Here is a 27398-nt window from a genome sequence, read left to right on the forward strand (position 1 = left end):
TGTGACTTCTGCTTTTCTCAGCGCTCGGCCTGAGCTGTGCAGTAAAACATCATGCGAACATGAGAAGAATCTGAATTTGTGTAGAATAACCATCAAATTCACTCTTAAAGCTCCACATGTATCTGTTTTTAGCTGGATTTGTCTCCTGTTTCACTTTTAAACTTGTGTTACAGCTTGGGGTTCTGAGAAATTGTAAGAATCAGCTCTTCCAAAATAATCTAAAATGCTTATCGTTAAAAAAAAGTAATGTAACTTAATGTATTAAAAGAACGAAATAGAAACACTAAACCTCTCTTAAGTAGAAGTAAAGGTAAAGTGCAGGTTTTACTGTATTTTTATATAGATTTTTTAACTATTTTTTTATTGTATTAAACTTGTGTCATTTTTAGTGTATAAGTGTCAAAAACAACCCTATTATTTTACATTAGCCTTAAATATATGCAGTTCCACTGGACCATGGAATGCATTAACAGTCTTCCCAAACATCCCTATGGGGAAAAAATGCCTTAAAACTCAACACCTTTTAAACTCAACGCCACTCCCAGAATCAATTCATGTTGAGTTTCAAGTTACCACTGTAATAGCTGTTAAACACAATGCAATTTTGAATACAGTTGAGGCCAATAGTTTACATATATTTGTAGAGGACATCTGCCATAGTAGTCATTGGTATTTTAATGAATGTATTTAAATTAGGGCTGTCGAAGTTAACGCGATAATAACGCATTAACGCAATCTCAATTTAACGCGATTAAAAAAATTAGTGCCATTAACGCAAATTCTAGTTCATGTTGACACTTGACTGGTAGAACAAACGTTTTAATGTCGGACTTGCCACCGTTTTTCATTTGCGGTTTGTTAACATAATGTAACCGATCGTGGTAGTGATGCACTTGCATAATAAAGAAATAAATACACGCTATATTCACAAGTTGTCGGGAGCAGAACACTTTATTACACTTAATTAACTTCTTCTTCTGTACCGAATACCGGAAAGCTGAGTCGAGCACGTTAGTTCATGAACTATGGAAGCCCCAAAGGGTCAAAACACACTCACTTCGTGTAGAAACGTCCATCAAACCATCGTCACGATACAACCACAGACAAGTCTGATACAATAACTACGCCTTATCCCACCTAAAGCACCGCTGATCTACAATGTTTGCTGATGGAGAAATTCTAACCTACAATCTGACATTTACTGCCTAGTATGTGAGTGAATAAAACTCCCTTACAGTTTTCTCTTGTCCCAGCAGTTTTTAACATCAGTACATTTAGCATAAAATGTGTTCACCATTTTAATTGTAACATTTCACTTAAAAATCCTTGTTTTCTATAACATTTACACAGATTTTTTTTTATGCGATTAATCGCGATTAACTATATGAAATTCTGAGATTAATCGCGATTAAAAAATTTAATCGTTTGACAGCCCTAATTTAAATATAAAGCTAGCTTGACCGTGGACAGTGTCACTTATGTTCTAGCAGCTTGTAAATCATCATACTGCAATAATCATACTGCATCTATGTTTTAACATTTCTGTAGTTCTGATCAGCTCTGATTTTCATTTTACAGGACTGCTCCAATTCTGAAGAGTACACTGTCGCTGCAGCTCTGCTACCACTGACAACAGTCTTCTATAGGGTAAGTGTGTTGTAAGATGATGTCATTACCATCTTTTAATTTTGCAGTTATATATTTGGTGTATTTGGTGTAGTTATATATATTGTCTTGTCTATGTGGGTGAAGTTTGTTAGTCTGTCTCACTGTCTCTTTTCTGCGTTACAAACCAGGATTGTAATAAAACGTTTCTGTTTTTGTCCTACACGGACTGAGCTTTCTTTAGTCAGATTTCTGGGTGGCTGTAGTCTGCAGCATAGATTAACCACAGGTATACACGGTTGTTGTCATGGAGACAGACACACAACAAACCTTTGTGTCGGTCTTATTTTAAGTGTCTGAGCTTGTGAGTGTCAGCTGCATACCGATATGACTCACTGTATGCGTGTGGAACATCAAGTCTAACTACCAAAATTCTAAGGGACAACACCTCTTTTTTTCTGGTACCTTTACTTGCAGTATACGGCAACTTTACCCCTATCTGTAAACACATTTGCAGCTCATCAGCCCAAATCGGAGGTAACAACAGCATATGCTTGTGGAGAGTTGTTTGATAAAACTTTACACACACAAACTAGGCATAACATTATGACCACTGACAGGTGAAGTAAGTAATACCGATCATCTCTTTATCATGGCACCTGTTAGTGGGTGGGATATATTAGGCAGCAAGTGAATATTTTATCCTTAAAGTTGATGTGTTAGAAGCAGGAAAAATGGACAAGCATAAGCATTTGAGCGAGTTTGACAAGGGCCAAATTGTGATGGCTAGAGGACCGGGTCAGAGCATTTCAAAAAAGCAGCTCTTGTGGTGTGTTCTTAGGCTGCAGTGGTCAGTATATATCAAAAGTGTGTGAAAGGGCCTTTTCTGTTCTAGCATGGCTTCGACCTTGGGCACAAAGTCCAAAACGACATGCTTTAAAAAGTCCTGACTTCAATCCCACTGAACACCTTGAGGATGAACTGGAATGTTTATTTTGACCAGTGTCTGATCTTATAAATGCTTGTTTGACAGAATAGGCACCAATTATCACAGACATGTGCCAAAATCTTGCAAAAAGCATTGCGAGAAGAGTGGAGGCTGTGGACAAATTGGGGCAAATGGTTTTTGAATGGAATACGCAACAAGGCAATGGTCTCGTGTCCACATACTAATGGTCATATAGTCTATTTCAAATTACTTGCATTATGATGCTATTTGCAGTCATTTACATTTTCGGCATTCAGCAGACGCTTTTATCCAAAGTGATTTACAATATACAAGGGCCTTGCATAAGGGCCCAACAGTGGCAATCTGGCTGTGGTGGTGTTTGAACCAGCAGCCTTCTGCGTACTAGTCCAGTACTTTAACCGCTAGGCTACAACTGCTCCCCAAATTAGACGACCACATTCTGCATAGTGCAACCCTAGACATGCTGCCAATCCATGGACGGCTACGGCCATTCCCCCACCCCCTCCTTAGACCTAGACATAACCAGTCATGTCTGTGTAGACGCCCACCGGCCGATAGCATGGCTGAGATTCAAACCCAGATCTGGAATCCCAAGCCTTTCTCTATGACAACAGCAGCACTGAGGTAGATGTGCATTCAGTTGCAGACAGTGTCATTCTTCTTCACAATCTAAATGAAGCACCAGACTGAGTTCTCAAGAGCTCCGACATGCAAACAGCACTGCAGCATCTGGGATCGGAATTCGAGTTCCATAAACCTAAATCCCACAAATTCAACACTGCTGAGAAGTGCCCTTGCTTTGCACGCCCATGGGGGCCGTGAAACATCATCTTGTAATTTGTTTATAAAACAGCTAATGATGTGTACTTCTATAGCCAGAACACTTCAGAACATGTTGTTGTGGATGCAGCTTGACCACCCGCTATTAAACTGTTCTGGAAAGTCAGAAAACAGTCCACTGCCCATCTGTGCAGACCTGCTCGTGTGTGCGCCCGATGCTTTAAAACATCTGAAGTCTATTGAGCATCTGAAATCGATTTTCCTATTCTGTTTTACATAATCAGCAACTTCATTAAAGCAGCCAGGTTTATGGTGAGGCTTCAGACATCTCTAATAATGACAAGTAATGCATTTGTCAGGACGGATTAATGAAACCTTGTGCACAACATCCTGCCCCGAAAAAAAGCTCATTTCATCGTCCCAGCTTTGTAAAGGATTGGCGCTTATATCCACATTGCTTACGTAAGCCGTAAAGCATGGCCATCAATCTTGGACTGGATTTATTGTTTGGTTATCCATAAATCACTCAAAACTGAAGCGCAAACATTTGCAAACATTTGCACAGCAGTTTGTCTCTAGCGCATGAGCGCATAATTCTTCGGTCCTGCTACAGACATTTTTCAACTTGTCCAGGGTCCAAAGAGTATATTGCGTGTTATTGCCTTCTTGAAGCTGACCTGGCAGGGTTATTCTGTCTATTCCCCGTCTCTGATGTTCATCTGAGATAAAGGAGCGTTCCTCCAGGAAGGACTTTATTTATTTTTTCTCCTCAGTATCAGTAGTTTTGATTCGGATGCTCCTAACATTCCAAAGATTGTTTGCTTTTGCAATAAAGCAAGTAATCTGAGATTAAATATATAAACTGATCAGTGGTGCATGCTAAACAGTGCTTTGGCCAAATGGCCAAGTTTACAGGACAGTGGTAGCCTAGTGAGTAGAGCTTTGGGCTTTCATTTGAAAGATTGTCAGTTCAAATCCAGGCCACTGTTGGGTCCTTGGGCAAGGCCCTTTACCCTGTCTGCTCCAGGGGCACTGTACAATGGCTGACCCTGCGCTCTGACCCCAGAATTGAATTTTACTGTACACGTCTATATGTATACACTGATCAGCCATAACATTAAAACCACCTCCGTGTTTCTACACTCACTGTCCATTTTATCAGCTCCACTTACCATATAGGAGAACTTTGTATTTCTACAATTACTGACTGTAGTCCATCTGTTTCTCTACATACTTTTTTAGCCTTTTCACCCTGTTCTTCAATTTTTCAGGATCCCCCCACAGGACCACCACAGAGTAGGTATTATTTAGGTGGTGCATCATTCTCAGGACTGGTGGTGTGTTAGTGTGTGTTATGCTGGTATAAGTGGATCAGGCACAGCAGCACTGCTGGAGTTTTTAAATACCGTGTCCACTCACTGTCCACTCTATTGGACACTCCTACCCAGTTGGTCCACCTTGTAGATGTAAAGTCAGAGACGATCGCTCATCTATTGCTGCTGTTTGAGTTGGTCATCTTCTAGACCCTCATCAGTTGTCGCAGGACGCTGCCCACGGGGTGCTGTTGGCTGGATATGTTTTTGGTTGGTGGACTATTCTCAGTCCAGCAGTGACAATGAGGTGTTTAAAAACTCCATCAGCAATGCTGTGTCTGATCCACTCATACCAGCACAACACACACTAACACACCACCACCATGTCAGTGTCACTGCAGTGCTGAGAATGATCCACCACCCAAATAATACCTGCTCTGACCATTGAAGAACAGCATGAAAGGGGGCTAACAAAGCCTGCAGAGAAACAGATAGACTACAGTCAGTAATTGTAGAACTACAAAGTGCTTCTATATGGTAAGTGGAGCTGATAAAATGGACGGTCAGTGTAGAAACAAGGAGGTGGTTTTAATGTTATGGCTGATCGGTGTACATGATCCTTACAGGTGTGTGATTATGACCTGTATCATTTAACTTAATCGTTAGACATTATTTTAAGCTATTTAGCATAGAAAACCACCACCATGTCAGTGTCACTGCAGTGCTGAGAATGATCCACCACCTAAATAATACCTGCTCTGTGGTGGTCCTGTGGGGGTCCTGATCATTAAGGTTTCATTGATCATTGAGGTTTGTACCTTCAACTTGATTAACTTAATTTTTTCAGGTTGTTGTACCTTCCTCTGATGGCTATTAGAGCAACACTGTGACTTGCCAATTTTTACGTAATGTTGCCACATTACCTGCACCATTCGACCACATTTGTATTGCTTTTTTATTGTTCCTTTCATTACTTTTGTATTGGCGTGTGGTGACCTAAATCCTCCTCAATGCTAAAAGCTTCACTAAAATGTTAGTAAAGAAAAACACTTTATTTTTGTTGCACACAGCTTAACAAACGCAAACCACAATTCAAGAGTTCCTATGAATAAATAGGGTTTTCAGTTTCGATTCCAAACACCAACAGGCTTTGTGAGAGAACGATGCAGGTCTGTGCCAGTGTTTATTTAGGTGTGGTGATTGTTACAGAACCTGGCCTCCTGTAATTGACTGATCCTTTTCATTCATAGATAATAGCCTGCTTGTTGTGTCTTCTCATTTATGTACTCTGAGCACACGCCTTCCACGTGCTCTCGCGTGCATCTGTGTATTGTGGAGGTTTGAGCTCAGACAACAGAAGCCAGGTCACAGTTGGTATTAATCATTTGCACGCATTTTAAACTTTTAAAAGCTGATGCTCGGGCCGCAAAGTTTTCTAACATGCAAGCCCAACACTGCTGAGATCTTGAGCTCCATAGTTCAACTCTCAGCTCTGCTATCGCTGGTCGAAAGCGCCTGCACTGAGACGGGGAATAATGGAGATGCGTGCCTGTCAGTACGTGGTACTGTGCTCTGTGTGAACTGCCTCGGGCAGCTAAGTTACTACACAGGTGTCGGGGGGGTTTGTTGGTTATGGGCCCTCCTGGTCAGAGTAGGGATCTGCAGAATTGAGAAGTGATGATCATACATTTACACTTGCAGACGCTTTTATGGATGGATGGATGGATGGATAGTGGTGTAAGTTCTAAAACAACCCTAATCAGTCCAATAACATTAGGTCAGCCCGCCTCGACTGTAAAGAGACTCATTGTAGAGTCTGATGGCAGAGGGTAAAAAAGACCTCACACTCTTTGGCACAGCGTAACTGTTTTAGTCGGTTGCTAAACAGTGCCTTCACCGTTGAGTGGAGGGGGTGTGCAGCGTTGTCCAAGATTGTTAAAAGTTTATGAAGTGTCCTACGTTTCACAACAGTTTCCAAGTAATCCAGCTTAACTTCAATAACAGAACCAGCCTTCCTGATTAGTTTACTGAGTCTCTTTGAGGCGCTGGTTGTGATGGTAGAAAGTTCACAGCAGGGGCTTGCACACACCATTTTCCTCAGAAAATAAAGACAACTCTGACCCTTCTTGTATACGGTCAATTGTAAGTAGCTTTATCCAATTTTCACCAAATACAATTGTATAGGGGCCCAACAGTGGTGGGGCTTGAACCAGCAATCTTCTGATTACTAGTCCAGCACCTTAACCACTGCCCTTCTTGGAAACTGGATACGACTAGTTTGGGATTTAAAGGGAAAATGCATAAATAGAGTACAATTTTAAAAAGTTCACAAGCATATTCCCAACTGCCCAATTTTTATAGACCTACCAGATCAGTGATTTTGCATTTTACACAATGGCAATAATGTGAATATGTTTGGTAGGTCAAATTTAAAAAACGCTGTTAATTAGGCTTTGTTTTTGTTTTTTATGGCAGTGGTGTTCATGACTAAACCACTAATAAGCCCTACAGAACTGCTTGCTAAATAACTGCACTCAGAGTACCTTTGGCTGAACCAGCGGACGATTGCCACAGCCTCTGCCATAACCTTTCACTGTTTGTGTGTGTTGTAAATGTATCTGCTCATACCCTTTCACCGGATTAGTCTGGCAGTCCTCCAGAGCATTGTCATCTAGCCCAGGGAACTAAATTATTCTGTGGTCAAGGTCTGCATGTCACTGCACAGGAAGCACCTTTGTGCTTGGGTTACTCTTTTCGTCTCTGTCTGCAAGTTTCTATGTTTGTTTTTAACATGCTATTCAAACAATGATTTTTCTCCCTCTGGAACTTTCCTGATCTCAGATCTGATTTTCCCCGCACTCAAGTACTGTTTGGATGGGATTTGTTTTACACGAGGGGCAGGGTTTGGCTCATGTCATTATTACAGTGTTTATCTACCTGAATTTATGTATTCTCATGTTTGGGAAGATGATAGCTTCTTTTATTTGCAATAAAACTGCAGTACACAGTTATTTTAAGAATTAAGAATACTTTTATTTATACAGTGGACCTTTGACTTACTAATTTAATTGGTTCCAAAGGGCTGTTCCTAAGTCAGAATGTTAAACCTATTTTTCCCCATAACCACCCCCTTACCTAACCTTTCTAATGTCTTAAAAGGTCTTTTTTGTTATAAATACAATAATATTTCCCTTAAATCTTAAATTATAGAATAGACATTACTGTACATAAAACACACATCACATTTCAGTACAGTACGTGTGCTGTACCATACACCATAATAAATTTCCTTCTTTTTTTATAAAATGTATCTACCAGAAACAACAATAACTCTCATATTTCTCTATTATTTCCTTCTTTATTTCAACAGTGTTGTATTTTGTAGGTGTAATTGCACGAAAGAAAGAATACTTTACTGAGCCGAATTCCTTCTTCTCTCTCACTCACTGTCCCCGCTGTCTGATACACAGGGACAGCTATAGATAGTGATTTTTTCATTTTCTCACCACTGCGCTTCCTCTGCACCTTCTTTGGGGACATTTTAATATTGAATTTTACAAAATATAAAGAAAACACTGGAAAAACACCGTCCGCTGTCCAAATGTTCACTCACTGTATGTATATACAGTGTATATATATATATATATATATATATATATATATATATATATATATATATATATATAGAGAGAGAGAGAGAGAGAGAGAGAGAGAGAGAGAGAGAGAGAGAGAGAGAGAGAGAGAGAGAGAGAGAGAGAGAGAGAGAGAGAGAGAGAGAGAGACGGTTGGAGTCAACTTGTTCGTCACAAATTCGTTTTGCGAATTTCTGTTCGTAATCCGAAATTTGTTCGTATGTTAAGTTGAAAAAGATCGTTCGTAACCCAAAATGTTTGTATGGTAAACCGTTCGTAACTCAAGGGTGTACTGCACAAATAAAGTTTATGCTAAGTTTAGATCAGTTCAATTTTAGTTAGATTAGTGATGCCTCTGACATGGGCGGCACGGTATCTAAGTGGGTAGCACTGTCGCCTCACAGCAAGAAGGTCCTGGGTTCGATCCATAGGTGGGGGGGTCAGGGTCCTTTCTGTACTGAGTTTGCATGTTCTCCCCGTGTCTGCATGGGTTTCTTCCGGGAGCTCCGGTTTCCTCCCACATTCCAAAAACATGCAGCCAGGCTAATTGGACACTGAATTGTCCTATAGGTACCTAGCTGCATAAACCAGTGCATTGTGGTGCCAATCCCAAGCCCGGATAAATAGGAAGGGGTTGTGTCAGGAAGGGCATCCGGCGTTAAAACTGTGCCAAATCAATAATGCGGATAACGATCCGCCGGCAACCCCTAACGGGTAGATTGTGATGCCTCTGACATATTTAAGTAAGATATTGTGCTTTTAACAAAGCTATAGCCCACATCTCTAGATTTCAATAAAGTAAATCGATTCCAATGAAAAAGTTTATTTGTTCTCCTCACACATTGAGGTGGATGATGAGAGAGGCAGAGATCTGCATATATTCCACCACCATTTCATTTTATTTTCATCAACTGTTTTTCTGGTCAGGGTTGTGGCAGGTTTCACCAGAAAAACACTGCTCGCAAGGCAGAAATACTCTGGTCAGGGCACCAATCCATCACAGGGCTTTGGCCGTCCCCCAGACATAGCCAGTCATGTCTAACTAGTAATTTTAATAATCAAGCGGTCAGTTGGCACTAAAAATTAAATGTCTTTGGAGGATTACGTATGGCTTGTCTGTGTGGAATTAAGCTAGGAGTTTAGGACATGTTTTATGTCATAATAGTTTTTATTAAATTATAATTCTGTGTTGCTAATTTAGAGGCAGATCTTATTTTGTGTATATTAGTCATACTAATTCAGTCATTTTTTAGTGCTACTCAACAGATTTGTGTCATGTCTGTACTAAAAAAGAATATTGTCGGTAGATTTATCTAGATTTGACAAATTGCCTTATTCTACAATCCTCCTGCATAATGATATGACTTTTTAAACCTCTTGAAATGGAAATGATTTCCAGTATAATGACACAAATAACATGGGCAGCTATGTGCTCACTTACTGCTTATAACATGCTGCTGCGAGTAATAATAATAATAATAATAATTAATATTATTATTAGCTGTTTAGAAATGATACAAGGTGTACATGTCACATTAGGCCACTGCACTTCCTTTACTAGCTTCCTGTTGATGTAATGCTTGCGTACAAAGCCAAATACTGACCCACCTTTCACCTACCTGGATGCACTTGCTAAACCCCATTCAGTTCCATGATAAAGACGTTCAGCCACAAACATTACGTAACACGACCCACCCCTCAGACTTTACAAAAGAACTTACCCTGGCTGTCCAAAGTGCTGAGTCTTTTGCTGTCTTTAAAACAATGACTAAAGACTTACTCTTTCATTTTGCACATAAGTAAACATCTAACCTAGCACTTAACTATATATATACCGATCAGCCATAACATTAAAACCACCTCCTTGTTTCTACACTCACTGTCCAGTTTATCAGCTCCACTTACCATATAGAAGCACTTTGTAGTTCTACAATTACTGACTGTAGTCCATCTGTTTATCTGCATGCTTTGTTATCCCCCTTTCCTGCTGTTCTTCAATGGTCAGGACTCTCCCAGGACCACCACAGAGCAGGTATTATTTGGGTGTTGGATCATTCTCAGCACTACAGTGACACTGACATGGTGGTGGTGTGTTAGTGTGTGTTGTGCTGGTATGAGTGGATAAGACACAGCAATGCTGATGAAGTTTTTAAACACCTCACTGTCACTGCTGGACTGAGAATAGTCCACCAACCAAAAATATCCAGCCAACAGCACCCCATGGGCAGCTTTCTGTGACCACTGATGAATGTCTAGAAGATGACCAACTCAAACAGCAGCAATAGATGAGCGATCGTCTCTGACTTTACATCTACAAGGTGGACCAACTAGGTAGGAGTGTCTAATAGAGTGGACAGTGAGTGGACACGGTATTTAAAAACTCCAGCAGCGCTGCTGTGTCTGATCCACTCATACCAGCACAACACACTCTAACACACCACCACCATGTCATTGTCACTGCAGTGCTGAGAATGATCCACCACCTAAATAATACCTGCTCTGTAGTGGTCCTGGGAGAGTCCTGACCATTGAAGAACAGGGTGAAAGAAGGCTAAAAAGGTATGTAGAGAACTACAGTCAGTAATTGTAGAACTACAAAGTGCTTCTATATGGTAAGTGGAGCTGATAAAATGGACAGTGAGTGTAGAAACAAGGAGGTGGTTTTAATGTTATGGCTGTATTTGGTTTTTATGTATATATAATCTCTGGGAAGCATCTTAAAACATCAATACCCTTAATGTCAGTGTATAACTATAACAAAATGAAAACAATGTAGCAGAATCCTAGCAATGAAGCAAAAACTTTCAGGCCAATGTTATGGCCGTCTGTCTTGTAGATCCAGACTCGACGTCATTGTTCTTCCTCCAGTGAGCCAAAGCTTTATGATTGTTTGCATTTTTTTCAGTCACAGTTTGTGCTCCAGGGAATTTGAAGATTTTTTTTGTCAAGCTGTTATATTCCAGCATGACCTCTGCATACCTCACGCTGCCCAGATCCTGACCTACACGTTTAGCTTGCATCACACTACATTCAAGCTGTGTCATACCAGCGCTCCAGTACGTACATGTTGTCTCTGCAAGGCTGTTGCAACTGATTTGTTTGTCAGATTTTGCAGTCGTAAATATATTTTTTGGTTGTTTTTAAAGCTTCTCCAAATATTTTGGGAACGTATCGGTTTCAGCCTATCAGCATCATGTGTAGTTTATTCAGCTAGAACTGTGTTTTTTCGCATTCACAGGCACAGCCGAAGACGGGTAGGGTTACATGTCAGAATTATTTGTTCAACATAGCTGTAAATCATTTCATTACCTAGCTTGGACATCACAGAGAAGCATAAAGATTTACACTCTTATTCCCTGATGCGGTTCTACAATTCAGCTTTTATGAGACCGATTTCACTCTTGGTTAGAGACCTGTATTGCCTTTACTTCAGCACTCAAACAAAGCTTCTACCCCCATTGTACATGAATAGGTTTTTATGTAGGCTGCACTGATTCCTTTTAATTTCTAATTGCTCATTGACATTTTAGATAGATACAAATACAAATTAAGTAAGTAAATAAGGTGCATTTATACAGCATATGGTAAGCAGCAGAAAACAGTATGTGCAAATTGTGCATCTGGTACATGTAATAGAAGCAGTAGTGTATCTTCTTATAAACAATGTATACAGATATATAAGAATAAATATAGAAATAAGTATATTGTTATAGTTATAAATATATACAATGTATGATATATATATATATATATATATATATATATATATATATATATACATATATATACAGTACAGGCCAAAAGTTTGGACACACCTTCTCATTCCTGTGGTTTTTCTTAATTTTTTTAAATTTTCTACATTGTAGATTAATACTAAAGACATCCAAACTATGAAGGAACACATATGGAATTATGTAGTAAACAAAAAAGTGTTAAACAAACCAGAATATGTTTTATATTTTAGATTCTTCAAAGTAGCCATCTTTTGCTTTAATGACAGATTTGCACACTCTTTGAAATTTTCTCAACCAGCTTTATTAGGTTTCCACCTGAAATGGTTTTCAATGAATGTTTGTGCCTTGTCTAGAGTGAATGTTTGGAATTTGTTGCTTTTTTAATGTGTTTGAGACCATCAGTTGGGTTGTGCAGAGGTAGAGTTGGTAAAATATAAAACATATTCTGGTTTGTTTAACACTTTTTGGTTCACTACATAATTCTTCATAGTTTGGATGTCTTCAGTATTAATCTACAATGTAGAAAATAAAAATAATCAAGAAAAAACATTGAAGAGAAGGTGTGTCCAAACTTTTGGCTGGTGTGTCCAAACTTTTGGCCTGTACTGTGTATATATATATATATATATAATAGTATATGACTATAGACTGTGTATCAGATATAGAATATGTCAGACATAGGTATGGATGAGTATAATAGTGGTAAAATATAAATAATACTAATAGCAATATATGTAGATAAAATGTAGACTATAACCGATATATACATACATATTTTCACATGATACCTGATGTATAGACACGCTTCTTCTGAACCTCATTTTACCTCCAGCCTGTAGTTGTAGTACATGGCTGTGTTTGAAATAGCCAACTATAGGGTTTTTTAAACTTTTATTTAAGCGGCCCACATTTTGTTCATGATTTTACCGTGACCCAGGCAGCACAAACAATGCATTAACACTAAACACAAAACATATACTTAATTAATAAAAATGGTGGCAATCTGGTCCCACTGTGGTTTACAAGATGTAACATAAAGCCTCCACAAGGTGTACAAAGTTCATTTCGTGTTTATGTAATTATTATTATTTTTATCTACGACTCTTGGGTTTGAAAAAATAACTGGTCTACTATATACTAGCGTACTGATGAGACCCCATATCAGTTTGCTATATACAGTATGCAACCAATCTGATTTTCTCCAGTACACTAAAAATATCCGGATGATTTACTACTCCAGCCATAATTTCCAGTATGTAACTAAAGCCATCTTTATGAGGTATTGCATCCCATCATGCAACGCTGTAATTTCATACGTTTATGTGCCACGTGGATTTGCTTTTGTTGCATACTTAATACTATGGGACAAGTATGCAGTACAGTAGACCCTTGACTTACGAATTTAATTGGTTCTGAAGGGCTGTTCTTAAGTCAAAATGTTCGTTAGTTAAACCTATTTTTCCCATAGGAAGTAATGTAAATAGAATTCATCCATGCCAGACCTCCCAAACCGCCCCCTTACCTAACCTTTCTAATGTCTTAAATGGTCTTTTTTTGTTATAAATACAAGTATATTTTCCCTTAAATCTATTATTATTTCCTTTTTTATTTCAATAGTGTTGTATTATGTAGGTGTAATTTCACGAAAGAATAACTTCCTTCTTCTCTCTTACTCAATGTCCCCTCTGTCTGATACACAGTGACAGCTACTGGCAGGAGTAATTATACAACAACAAAAAACTGCACTTTCTCTGGGGACACTTTAATATAGAATTTTACAAAATATAAAGAAAACACCGAAAAAACACCATCCGCTGTCCGAATGTTCTCTCACTGTATGTATATATATACAGTATATATACAGTGAAGCCCGAAATTATTCATACCCCTGGCAAATTTTGACTTAAAGTTACTTTTATTCAACCAGCAATTTTTTTTTTGGACCGGAAATGACACAGGCGTCTCCCAGAAGATAATAAGACGATGTACAAGAGGCATCATTATGGAAAAAAATATTTCTCAGCTTTTATTTACATTTGAACAAAAAGTGGCATGTCCAAAATTATTCATACCCTTCTCAATAATTAATAGAAAAGCCTTTATTGGCTATTACAGCAATCAAACGCTTCCTATAATTGCTGACCAGCTTTTTGCATGTCTCCACTGGTATTTTTGCCCATTCATCTTTAGCGATGAGCTCCAACTCTTTCAGGTTGGAGGGTCTCCTTGCCATCACCCTGATCTTTAGCTCCCTCCACAGATTCTCAATTGGATTCAAGTCAGGACTCTGGCTGGGCCACTGCAAAATGTTAATGTTTTTGTCCGCTAACCATTTCTTCACCACTTTTGCTGTGTGTTTTGGGTCGTTGTCGTGCTGAAATGTCCACTGGTGCCCAAGGCCAAGTTTCTCTGCAGACTGCCTGATGTTGTTGTTGAGAATCTTGATGTATTGATCTTTTTTCATGATGCCGTTTACTGTGATTAGGTTCCCTGGTCCATTGGCTGAAAAACACCCCCAAATCATTAGGTTCCCACCACCATGTTTGACAGTGGGGATGGTGTTCTTAGGGTTGAAGGCTTCTCCTTTTTTACGCCAAATGAAGGATACATCATTGTGGCCAAACAATTCAATTTTTGTTTCATCTGACCATAAAACAGAAGACCAGAAGTCTTCTTCTTTGTCCAGATGAGCATTTGCAAAGGCCAAGCGAGCTTTTGTGTGCCTTTTCTGGAGAAGTGGCGTCCTCCTTGGTCTGCGTCCGTGGAACCCAGCAGTGTGCAGTGTCCGTTGGACTGTCTGCCTTGAGACGTTGCCACCAGCAGAGCCCAGATTCACCAGGATGGCCTTGGTAGTGATCCTTGGATTCTTTTTCACCTCTCTCACTATCCTCCTGGCCAGCACAGGTGTCACTTTTGGCTTCCGACCACGTCCTCTGAGATTTTCCACAGTGCGGAATGTCTTGTATTTTTTAATAATACTTTGCACTGTAGCCACTGGAACTTGAAAACATTTAGATATGGCCTTATAGCCCTTTCCTGACTTGTGAGCTGCCACAATGCACAGCCGCAGGTCCTTAGTGAGCTCCTTTGTCTTAGCCATGACTGTCCACAAACCAACTGCAGAGAGTTGCTGTTTTTCACCTGTTGAGTTGATTAAAACAGCTGTTCCCAATGAATCAGGGTAATTAGGATGCTTTAGAACAGCTTGGACTATTTGGAATGGTATAGAACTTTGGATTTTCCCATAGACTGTGACAGTTTGCAAAGGGTATGAATAATTTTGGACATGCCACTTTTTGTTCAAATGTAAATAAAAGCTGGGAAATATTTTTTTCCATAATAATGCCTCTTGTACATCGTCTTATTATCTTCTGGAAGACACCTGTGTCATTTCTGGTCAAAAAAAAAAATTGCTGATTGAATAAAAGTAACTTTAAGTCAAAATTTGCCAGGGGTATGAATAATTTCGGGCTTCACTGTATGTATATATATATATATATATATATATATATATATATATATATATATATATATACAGTGTATCACAAAAGTGAGTACACCCCTCACATTTCTGCAGATATTTAAGTATATCTTTTCATGGGACAACACTGACAAAATGACACTTTAACACAATGAAAAGTAGTCTGTGTGCAGCTTATATAACAGTGTAAATTTATTCTTCCCTCAAAATAACTCAATATACAGCCATTAATGTCTAAACCACCGGCAACAAAAGTGAGTACACCCCTAAGAGACTACACCCCTAAATGTCCAAATTGAGCACTGCTTGTCATTTTCCCTGCAAAATATCATGTGATTTGTTAGTGTTACTAGGTCTCAGGTGTGCATAGGGAGCAGGTGTGTTCAATTTAGTAGTACAGCTCTCACACTCTCTCATACTGGTCACTGAAAGTTCCAACATGGCACCTCATGGCAAAGAACTCTCTGAGGATCTTAAAAGACGAATTGTTGCGCTACATGAAGATGGCCAAGGCTACAAGAAGATTGCCAACACCCTGAAACTGAGCTGCAGCACAGTGGCCAAGATCCTCCAGCGTTTTAAAAGAGCAGGGTCCACTCAGAACAGACCTCGCGTTGGTCGTCCAAAGAAACTGAGTGCACGTGCTCAGCGTCACATCCAACTGCTGTCTTTGAAAGATAGGCGCAGGAGTGCTGTCAGCATTGCTGCAGAGATTGAAAAGGTGGGGGGTCAGCCTGTCAGTGCTCAGACCATACGCCGCACACTACATCAAATTGGTCTGCATGGCTGTCACCCCAGAAGGAAGCCTCTTCTGAAGTCTCTACACAAGAAAGCCCGCAAACAGTTTGCTGAAGACATGTCAACAAAGGACATGGATTACTGGAACCATGTCCTATGGTCTGATGAGACCAAGATTAATTTGTTTGGTTCAGATGGTCTCAAGCATGTGTGGCGGCAATCAGGTGAGGAGTACAAAGATAAGTGTGTCATGCCTACAGTCAAGCATGGTGGTGGGAATGCCATGGTCTGGGGCTGCATGAGTGCAGCAGGTGTTGGGGAGTTACATTTCATTGAGGGACACATGAACTCCAATATGTACTGTGAAATACTGAAGCAGAGCATGATCCCCTCCCTCCGGAAACTGGGTCACAGGGCAGTGTTCCAGCATGATAATGACCCCAAACACACCTCTAAGACGACCACTGCTTTATTGAAGAGGCTGAGGGTAAAGGTGATGGACTGGCCAAGCATGTCTCCAGACCTAAACCCAATAGAACATCTTTGGGGCATCCTCAAGCGGAAGGTGGAGGAGCGCAAAGTCTCGAATATCCGCCAGCTCCGTGATGTCGTCATGGAGGAGTGGAAAAGCATTCCAGTGGCAACCTGTGAAGCTCTGGTAAACTCCATGCCCAGGAGAGTTAAGGCAGTTCTGGGAAATAATGGTGGCCACACAAAATATTGACACTTCAGGAACTTTCACTAAGGGGTGTACTCACTTTTGTTGCCGGTGGTTTAGACATTAATGGCTGTATATTGAGTTATTTTGAGGGAAGAATAAATTTACACTGTTATATAAGCTGCACACAGACTACTTTTCATTGTGTCAAAGTGTCATTTTGTCAGTGTTGTCCCATGAAAAGATATACTTAAATATCTGCAGAAATGTGAGGGGCGTACTCACTTTCGTGATACACTGTATATATATATATACAGTGTATCACAGAAGTGAGTACACCCCTCACATTTCTGCAAATATTTTATTATATCTTTTCATGGGACAACACTATAGAAATAAAACTTGGATATAACTTAGAGTAGTCAGTGTACAACTTGTATAGCAGTGTAGATTTACTCTCTTCTGAAAATAACTCAACACACAGCCATTAATGTCTAAATAGCTGGCAACATAAGTGAGTACACCCCACAGTGAACATGTCCAAATTGTGCCCAAAGTGTCAATATTTTGTGTGACCACCATTATTATCCAGCACTGCCTTAACCCTCCTGGGCATGGAATTCACCAGAGCTGCACAGGTTGCTACTGGAATCCTCTTCCACTCCTCCATGATGACATCACGGAGCTGGTGGATGTTAGACACCTTGAACTCCTCCACCTTCCACTTGAGGATGCGCCACAGGTGCTCAATTGGGTTTAGTCCATCACCTTTACCTTCAGCTTCCTCAGCAAGGCAGTTCTCATCTTGGAGCTTGTGTTTGGGGTCGTTATCCTGTTGGAAAACTGCCATGAGGCCCAGTTTTCGAAGGGAGGGGATCATGCTCTGTTTCAGAATGTCACAGTACATGTTGGAATTCATGTTTCCCGCAATTAACTGCAGCTCACCAGTGCCAGCAACACTCATGCAGCCCAAGACCATGATGCTACCACCACCATGCTTGACTGTAGGCAAGATACAGTTGTCTTGGTACTTCTCACCAGGGCGCCGCCACACATGCTGGACACCATCTGAGCCAAACAAGTTTATCTTGGTCTCGTCAGACCACAGGGCATTCCAGTAATCCATGTTCTTGGACTGCTTGTCTTCAGCAAACTGTTTGCGGGCTTTCTTGTGCGTCAGCTTCCTTCTGGGATGACGACCATGCAGACCGAGTTGATGCAGTGTGCGGCGTATGGTCTGAGCACTGACAGGCTGACCTCCCACATCTTCAACCTCTGCAGCAATGCTGGCAGCACTCATGTGTCTATTTTTTAAAGCCAACCTCTGGATATGATGCCGAACACGTGGACTCAACTTCTTTGGTCGACCCTGGCGAAGCCTGTTCCGAGTGGAACCTGTCCTGGAAAACCGCTGTATGACCTTGGCCACCATGCTGTAGCTCAGTTTCAGGGTGTTAGCAATCTTCTTATAGCCCAGGCCATCTTTGTGGAGAGCAACAATTCTATTTCTCACATCCTCAGAGAGTTCTTTGCCATGAGGTGCCATGTTGAATATCCAGTGGTTAGTATGAGAGAATTGTACCCAAAACACCAAATTTAACAGCCCTGCTCCCCATTTACACCTGGGACCTTGACACATGACACCAGGGAGGGACAACGACACATTTGGGCACAATTTGGACATGTTCACTGTGGGGTGTACTCACTTATGTTGCCAGCTATTTAGACATTAATGGCTGTGTGTTGAGTTATTTTCAGAAGACAGTAAATCTACACTGCTATACAAGCTGTACACTGACTACTCTAAGTTATATCCAAGTTTCATGTCTATAGTGTTGTCCCATGAAAAGATATAATGAAATATTTGCAGAAATGTGAGGGGTGTACTCACTTTTGTGATACACTGTATATATATATATATATATATATATATATATATATATATATATAATATATATATATATATATATATATATATATATATATATATATAGAGAGAGAGAGAGAGAGAGAGAGAGAGAGAGAGGAGAGAGAGAGAGAGAGAGAGAGAGAGAGAGAGAGAGAGAGAGAGAGAGGAGAGAGAGAGAGAGAGAGAGAGAGAGAGAGAGAGACGCTCGGAGTTAACTTGTTCGTGACGTCACGTGTTTCGCGAATTTCAGTTTCGTAATCCGAAATTTGTTCGTACGTTAAGTTGAAAAAGATCGTTCGTATCCCAAAATGTTCATATGGTAAACCGTTTGTAACTCAAGGGTCAACTGTATACAGTAGGGATGTGATGATACACTCTACCCGCGATGCGATTCACGATACTGGGTTCACGATACGATTTTTTTTCCCGATTTTCTCAACACAAAATGCAATTGAAGACAAATTACTAAATTGTAATTGCAATTGAATAAAATACTGTATTTGTGCTTATCTTCTATTTATCTAAATAATGAATGCCCTTTGATTTCTGAGGTAGGTACAAACTATGTAAAACAATGCTGCACATTTCCCTTTTTGTGTAAAAAAAAAAACTGAAATGAAATTTTAAAACAAATCCCACATTAAATAAATAAATGAATAATACAAATAAAGAGAGTATCCTCACTTAAATAAATTTGGCTGGAAAACCCAGAACCTGGCAACTCTGTGTAGTGACGTCAACCAGGCGAGGTGAATAGCGCCAGTGCCCTCTGCTGTTTAAAGTGAATATCGATTCATTATACATGTCAACCGATTTGAAACATGTGCCACATGTGAATCGATTTTTAACTGTCTTGTGGTGCATCGTAACATCCCTAGTATACAGTATATACTGAGTGCAGTATACAGCATGTAGTAGGACATTTCTAACACAACGCTTGTCTTCGGCATTCCTGCTTGCTGGCATGCACCGTATGCTGGTTCTCCAAAACACGCCCCTCTAGCTACACAACGTGGCTCTACAACTGGAGCAGGTCGGCTCGACTGCGTCACATCTTTGGCAAGACATCAGGCCAAACACACAGATGCACATCAAACAGTTCCAGATGATAATGATGAGTTGGGATGCCTTATTGTCTGGTGTAGTGCCTGTCTCTGCTCATAGGTTTCTTAAATACCCTTTATTTTACTCTTTCTTTATATATGGTCCTTTTGGGAGCAGTCTAGCCACTGTAATCCATTCTGATCACCTGCAGTCTGTTAGCTACAGTTCTGCGGAGTTCTCATATTATAAAGAATTACGACTTTCTGCCTGCAGTTGAAGGGTCCTTGATCTGTGTTTCACTATTAAGTGTTACAGAGGACATGGTGTCCCATTCCAGACACTAAGTAAACAACTGTTTAAAGAAGGATTTGCATTTGTCAGTCTCTCTAAACACTCAGTAATGGAGAGAAAAACTTAACTAAGAAAGTATATTTTGGGAAATTCAGTTTCACTTCTGCAGTTCAGACCAAGCTGATTGTAAACTGGACGTGGGTACACGCACTTGAACCTGCAACAGGTGGCTTTCTGCTGCCATCTAACGGAACAGGGGATCTTAATAGCTAAGCTTTTTTTCTTTTAAATCATTTTCTTGTTGGACCTCTAAGCAGAATAGTAAGGCTGATGCTGCATATGTGGAAATTTTCTTTTTGGCTCAGTCTAATCCTGAAATGCTCATATGTTTACATTCTGTAGTCTGATTAATACTCTTGGCTGCTCCCACCATACATACACATCCTTTCCAGCTAGTATTGTTTGTTAAATTGTCAGATACTGTTTCTGACCTGGCAAAAATCCATCTGATCCTTTGACTGCTAAATCATTATGGGCTGCCCTTTCTACACTGATCAGCCATAACATTAAAACCATCTTCTTGTTTTTACACTCACTGTCCATTTTATCAGCTCTACTTACCATATAGAAGAACTTTGTAGTTCTACAATTACTGACTGTAGTTCTCTACATACCTTTTTAGCCTTCTTTCACCCTATTCTTCAATAGTCAGGACTGTCCCAGAACCACCAGAGAGCAGGTATTAATTGGGTGTTGGATCATTCTCAGCACTGCAGTGACACTGACATGGTGGTGGTGTGTTAGTGTGTGTTGTGCTGGTATGAGTGAATCAGACACAGCAGCTCTGCTGGAGTTTTGCAATACCGTGTCCACTCACTGTCCACTCTATTAGACACTTCTACCTAGTTGGTCCACCTTGTAGATGTAAAGTCAGAGACGATCGCTCATCTATTGCTGCTGTTTTAGTTGGTCATCTTCTAGACCTTCATCACGGGTCGCTGTTGGCTGGATATTTTTGGTTGGTGGACTATTCTCAGTCCAGCAGTGACAGTGAGGTGTTTTAAAACTCCATCAGCATTGCTGTTTCTTATCCACTCATACCAGCACAACACACACTAACACACCACCATGTCAGTGTCACTGCAGTGCTGAGGATAATCCATCACCCAAATAATACCTGCTCTGTAGTGGTCCTGGGAGAGTCCTGACCATTAAAGAACAGCATAAAAGGGGGCTAACAAAGCATGCAGAGAAACAGATGGACTACAGTCAGTAATTGTAGAACTACAAAGTGCTTCTATATGGTAAGTGAAGCTGATAAAATGGACAATGTGTGTAGAAACAAGGAGGTGGTTTTAATCTTATGGCTGATTGGTGTACATCCTGTAGCGTTTAAAATTTGGTCGATTTCAGAAATTCAACTAAACCGACTGACTGATTACAATCATTTGTAAAGAAGTTGCTTAAGCATTTAGATGATAAAAATCCTTTCTGTGCTATAATTATTTTCACCTCGGTTTTTACAGTTAAGGAACCAGATTGAGCAAAAAGAAAAGAAATACCCAGCAAAAAAGAAGATAGTCAGAATATAGCTGGTTAAACAAGTACAGCGTCTCTGATGCTCCTCAAGTTCCCTCGTTTTACTGCCGCTCCTGTGAAGGCTGTCTTGAATGTGTAATCCTTCCACAACCATCCCACGATCCAACAGAAAAAAAAAAAAAAAAGCAAACTGGCCAGTTTTTGTTTCAGTTCATTTGCAAAGCTGATTTAAATTTGTTCTTTCCACTTTCTGTGTGGTCAGTTCCTTCTTTTCTCTGTCTTTCAGCACACAAACCTTCCATCCATTTGTCATTTTAATCGGCCTTTTGGTTTGTTCTTCTGTCTGAGCCACAGAAACTTATTCATACATAGTGAGAGAATTGTCTGGTTAATAATTTCTCTAGGTTGTTTAGAGGGTTTCGCCTCAGCCCAGTCCTTATATCTTCACCAGAGCTTATTTATGTCCCTTTAGATTTGCTGGACATCAAAAAAGTGCATTTAAATGTTTCAAATATGGGCAGAAATTTAAATCCTGATTAGTTCCCAATGCATTTGTTAAAGAAATCATGATGTATGAGGATTAGGGATGTAACGATACACTCTACCCACGATGCAATACGATTCACGATACTGGCTTTACAATACGATTTTTTCCCGTTTTTTTTTTTAAACAAAATTAAATTGAAGACAAATTATAACAAAGTTTCCTTTTATTATTTCTTTAAAAAAATACTGTATTTGTGCTCATCTTTTATTTATCTAAATGATGAATGCCCTTTGATTTCTAAGGTAGGTACAAACTATGCAAAACAATGCTGCACATTTCCCTTTTTGTGTAAAAAAAATTAAATTTTAAAGCAAATCCCACATTATATAAATAAATAATTAACACAAATAAAGAAAGTCCTCACATAAATAAATTTGTGCTGTTTAAAGTGAATATTGCCGATTCGAATCGTGGCACATGTGCACCGATTTTTAACTGTCTTGTGTTGCATCGTTACATCCCTAATGAGGATCATTTTTAGAAAGTCTTTGACAGCTCCTCAGAGTTTGTTAGGTTTTTACTGGTTCCTTGACACGTAAAGCCTTGGAGCTAAGGTTTTCAGGTGCTGTGTTTCATTTGCATCCCACATTGCTTAATTGGTAAGTACTTTTTTATTTGCTTGCAGAAACTGGCTCCTGGGGTGAACCAGTTTGCCTACACCTGTGTCCAAGAACACCCCATCTGGACCAATCAACAATTCTGGGAGACCACCTTCTACTCAGAGGTGCAGAAGCAGATCCGATCCCTGTATCTTAACACGCCTGAGGGGCAGCACCTTACCACAGCCACACTGAAGGTACACATATTGAACAACTACACTCACTGCTCATAGTTACATCACTGGCTTTAATCAGCATCAATATTACAATATTATTATTGATATATTCTTATCAGAGAGTGTGATAGTCATGGTTGAAGAAGCGTGCAGAAGCTCATGTGTTTGGCCTGGTCTGGCATTCCACGGACAAAACTGACCATGTCTGGATAATCCGGTGTCGAGATTCTGAGATCCTGGATGCCCTCTAGCAGGCACAATTGGCCAATGCCTGCAGCAGACAAAACTGGCTTCCAGTCTGCTGGGTGGGAAAGACCGGACTAAGGGGTGGAGTTATCAACTCTGTGTAAGAATCTTGGTTGCCCAGGGCGCCTGTACAGAAAAAGGAGATGCTCAGAGATCGGGGTGTGGCTCTCCATTCGCAAAGCCAACCTCACACGCAAATACAACAAAGTATGTGAGAATAACAATGGATTGGTGGACTGCGCACACTTCTGAGGGAGTGTGTGACAGGCGAACATACACCCTCCTTGGACCCTGTTGGGGTCCCCAGCAGCAGATTGGCTATGCTAAATTGGGAGAAAAAGGGGGTAAAATGTCTGAAGGAGGGAAGGTCATATAGGCAGTCACCGTCTTCCTGCTGGAACAGCAGAGGCTCAGATATGAGCATTGTAGGAATACAGGAAGCATAGTGTGTTATCTGGACTTGTTAAAGCACTGCCTATTCTAGTCTTACTTTAGCAATACTTCAGTATTATTGGGTTACTGGTTTGATGTTATGGAGTGATGTTTCCAAATTCATATTTAACAAGGTTAAATGTATAGTATAAATATCATTATTATCAATAGATGTAGAGATATTACTACACAAACAGTTTAAATGGCTTGAGATTAGACATTTTGTGTTGTACACACAGTGATACACCACATAACCTGGGGAAACAGCCTGCTATGCTGTATATTTACCCCTTCCCCCCCATGACCATCAGGAGCGGACGGCTATGGACCTAGCAGCCGAGCAGCTACGCATGTGGCCCAACCTGAACAAGGAAACGCAGCAGGAGCTGGTGAAGGGTGAGGAGAGCACAGTGTTCAGCCAGGCCATCCACTACGCCAGCCTTATGGTCTATCTGCTCGTGCCCCTGGATGCTAGCAAGAATAAACTGCTCCGTACCACCGTACCTGCTGCTGACTGGGAGAGTGGCAGTAACAGCATTGTTACCAACAGGTAAGAACGATTCGATCCGATTTCTTCAGTATCACTGCCTTTCCTAGGTAGCGGCTTTCAGCCTTGCTCTTTATGCACAGGGATTTCTCAGGATTCTGTAATATCTCTAATATATTTTAATAGTGATGCACTGTAGAGGGTAAATTACCTAATTACTTTCCACATTCTTGGGCAAAGTAGCTAGCAGTGATCAATCCTTTCTCATAAGAAAAACTGGGCTCTTCTGGAGGCACAGAGGATTTTTGTTAATCTTTTTATGCATTTTACCCCCTTTTTCTCCCAATTTAGAGTAGCCAATCTGCCCCTGGGGACCCCGACGGAGTCCAAGGTGGGGCGTCTGACACACACTCCCTACGATGTGTGCGCAGTCCAACAAGCCCTTCTTATTCCCCCATACTTTGGTGGATTTGATGTGAGGTTGGGTTCGTGTACGGAGAGCCACGCCCCAATCTCTGCACTTCCTCCACTTTCTGTACAGGCGCCGGGGTCAACCAAGAAACTTACACTTTATGCACAACCCCACCCCTTAGTCCAGTCTTTCCCACTCAGCAGACTGGAAGCCAATTTTGTCTGCTGCAGGCATTTGCCAATTATGCAAACCAGTAACAGACCTGGTGCTGGTGTGCTAGCGGATTATCCCGCTGCGCCACCTGGGCATGGAGGCACATTTATACACAAGAATGGTTGCATTATGTTTTTGAACAACTATTAAAGTTTTATATATAAGTATTTTTACAAAAATATAGAACATTAAATATCCATTACATTAAATATTGTTTCATTTGTGTCCAACAGTTGGAATGTTAGGCAGTTCCCCAAAAACTAGTGATGTAAGTTAAGTGTTAAGTGTCTGGATTAAATCCATCCTATGTTAACATTAAACGTTCTATAGAAAGCGCAATAGTGAAAACATGCTGACAGCTCTGTGAGTGTCGCCTAAGGACGCAGCATTGATACTTCACATCGGAGATCTACTTCAGTTCCTAATCTTTTCAGTTTCTCTAGCTGGCGCCACTAACAACAAGTCAGGCTGTGCGTCTCAGCTGTGCGGGTAAAATGAGCTGGCCCAGTGCACGGAGTTTAAAGAGTAACCAAAGACAACAATGACGGGGAAACCCAGAGCGTAATAACAATACTGTGTGTGAGTTTTTGGAAAGCGTTGTGCTTAAAATTGACCAAACCAGGCCAAATTGATATCTCCAGGGTGGCTCTTCTTACATTTTTGCTCCTTTTCTTATTTCCAGGCTGTACGGTAGCCTTTTCACAACTATTAAAGTGTGCACACTGGGAGCTTCTAGTTCTAGCGATCAGTACAGCTATTTGTAAGCAGTCATATTATATTAAATGCAAATTAGGAAATTTTGATAACACAAGTTCTTATGTACATGTGATGTTGGAGTTCCATTTATCCTACAATGAACATTTTGTCAAATTAGTGAGGCTTATTAAACAAACCATGTGGTGATTGTTGGAGTCAAAAGAAATAGACCAGCATGACCAGTTTTCTTTTCTACTAATCCGTCCAGCAAAAAACAAGAAATGTTGTGGTTTTAAACTTACTGAACTGTTTTATGTTGTGTGAAATACATACAATCTACACTTAAGTGCAAAAAATCTGCAGACCAGGAAAACAATGAATGCTCCCGTTAGGGGTCACCACAACGGATCATTCATCCGTCTATTTGATTTGGCACAGTCTTTACACTCAGTGCCCTTCCTGACGCAACTCCTATTTATCTGCACTGGGGACCAACAATGAGTCAGTAATATACTGTATGGCCAAAAGTATTTGTCCGCCTGACCATTAACTTGTTGGCTATTCTATTTCAAAAACGAATTGTATTAAAATAGTGTGACTTTAGCTTTAACAACAGCCATGCTTTTGAGAAGGCTTCTAACAAGTTCTTCTAAAGTACAGTGGTACCGTGTCCCCTAAACTTGAAATCTCTACGTTTCCTGTGCACTTGACGTGCATGCAATGTAAACAAAGCCGCGCCGCTTCCCTAAGCTGCGTTGGGCTCAATTTTCTTTTATTTTGTATTTTATTTTATTTTTTAGATTTTTTTAGGGCTGTCAAACGATTAAAAATTTTAATCGCGATTAATCTCAGAATTTCATATAGTTAATCGCGATTAATCGCATTTAAAAAAATCTGTGTAAATGTTATAGAAAACAAGGATTTTTAAGTGAAATGTTACAATTACAATGCTGAACACATTTTATGCTAAATGTACTGATGTTAAAAACTGCTGGGACAAGAGAAAACTGTAAGGGAGTTTTATTCACTCACATACTAGGCAGTAATACTATCCAGTGGTTTAATGGACGTTTCTACACGAACTGAGTGTGTTTAGACTAGGGTGGCCAGATTCATAGTAACAAAAAGGAGGACATTACACCCCAAAAAGCCGGACATCATATTAGGAACAGGGGGATATGCTACTGCAACACACAGAATGAATCCAGAACCCATATAACAGAGTTTTTGACCAATTTAAGCAAGAATTATATAACAAATGACTGTTTTACTCACTAAATGTTGTGTCTTTTCATATTTAGGTCCGTTCATCGCTGCCTCAAAAGTTTACTTTTTGGCATTTTCACCGCGTTCCTGATCATGAGAGCTGAGTGTTTACAAAACAGAGAGGGCGGGCGAAATTCAACCACCCAATCACAGACTAGCATTTAGAGGGCGGACCTTCTCCGATTGGCCAGTGGTAGCGCTGTAAGCAGTGAAATGAGGCTGTTAAACCAATGAAATACAAAGCATTTGTTTTGACATGTACCTGAGCCAATGGTAAATAATATTGATCAAAAATGAAACCAGTTCACTCCAAAAGGAGGATTTTTAAGTGTCCATCCTAGCGTTACGTGAATGGAGGACTGGCAGCTTCTTTATTATGCAAGTGCATTACTACGACACTACGACGCTCGGTAACATTATGTGGCAAGTCCGACATTAAAACGTTTGTTCTACCTGTCAAGTCTCAACATGAACTAGAATTTGCGTTAACGGCACTATTTTTTATAATCGCGTTAAATTGAGATTGCGTTAATGCGTTATTATCGCGTTAACTTCGACAGCCCTAGATTTTTTACATTTTTAACTTTTTTTATTGTATTTCAATGTTTTGTTCATATTTGTGTTGTTCTC

At 40.2% G+C, this 27398-nt stretch overlaps 1 protein-coding gene across 2 annotated transcripts in view; it reads left to right on the top strand.

Annotated features, from left to right (window-relative positions):
• sbf2 (SET binding factor 2) overlaps window positions 1-27398 on the top strand; it is a 143782-nt gene that overhangs the window by 77487 nt on the left and 38897 nt on the right. For both annotated transcript variants that reach the window (XM_063013531.1, XM_063013532.1), the window contains exons 17-19: window positions 1579-1647; window positions 22867-23037; window positions 24006-24244. In XM_063013531.1, the coding sequence (XP_062869601.1) occupies window positions 1579-1647; window positions 22867-23037; window positions 24006-24244 (479 nt within the window). The remainder of the gene's footprint in view (window positions 1-1578; window positions 1648-22866; window positions 23038-24005; window positions 24245-27398) is intronic.

This window comes from Trichomycterus rosablanca, chromosome 17, assembly GCF_030014385.1.
Source record: "Trichomycterus rosablanca isolate fTriRos1 chromosome 17, fTriRos1.hap1, whole genome shotgun sequence".
Classification (NCBI taxonomy): Eukaryota; Metazoa; Chordata; class Actinopteri; order Siluriformes; family Trichomycteridae; genus Trichomycterus; species Trichomycterus rosablanca.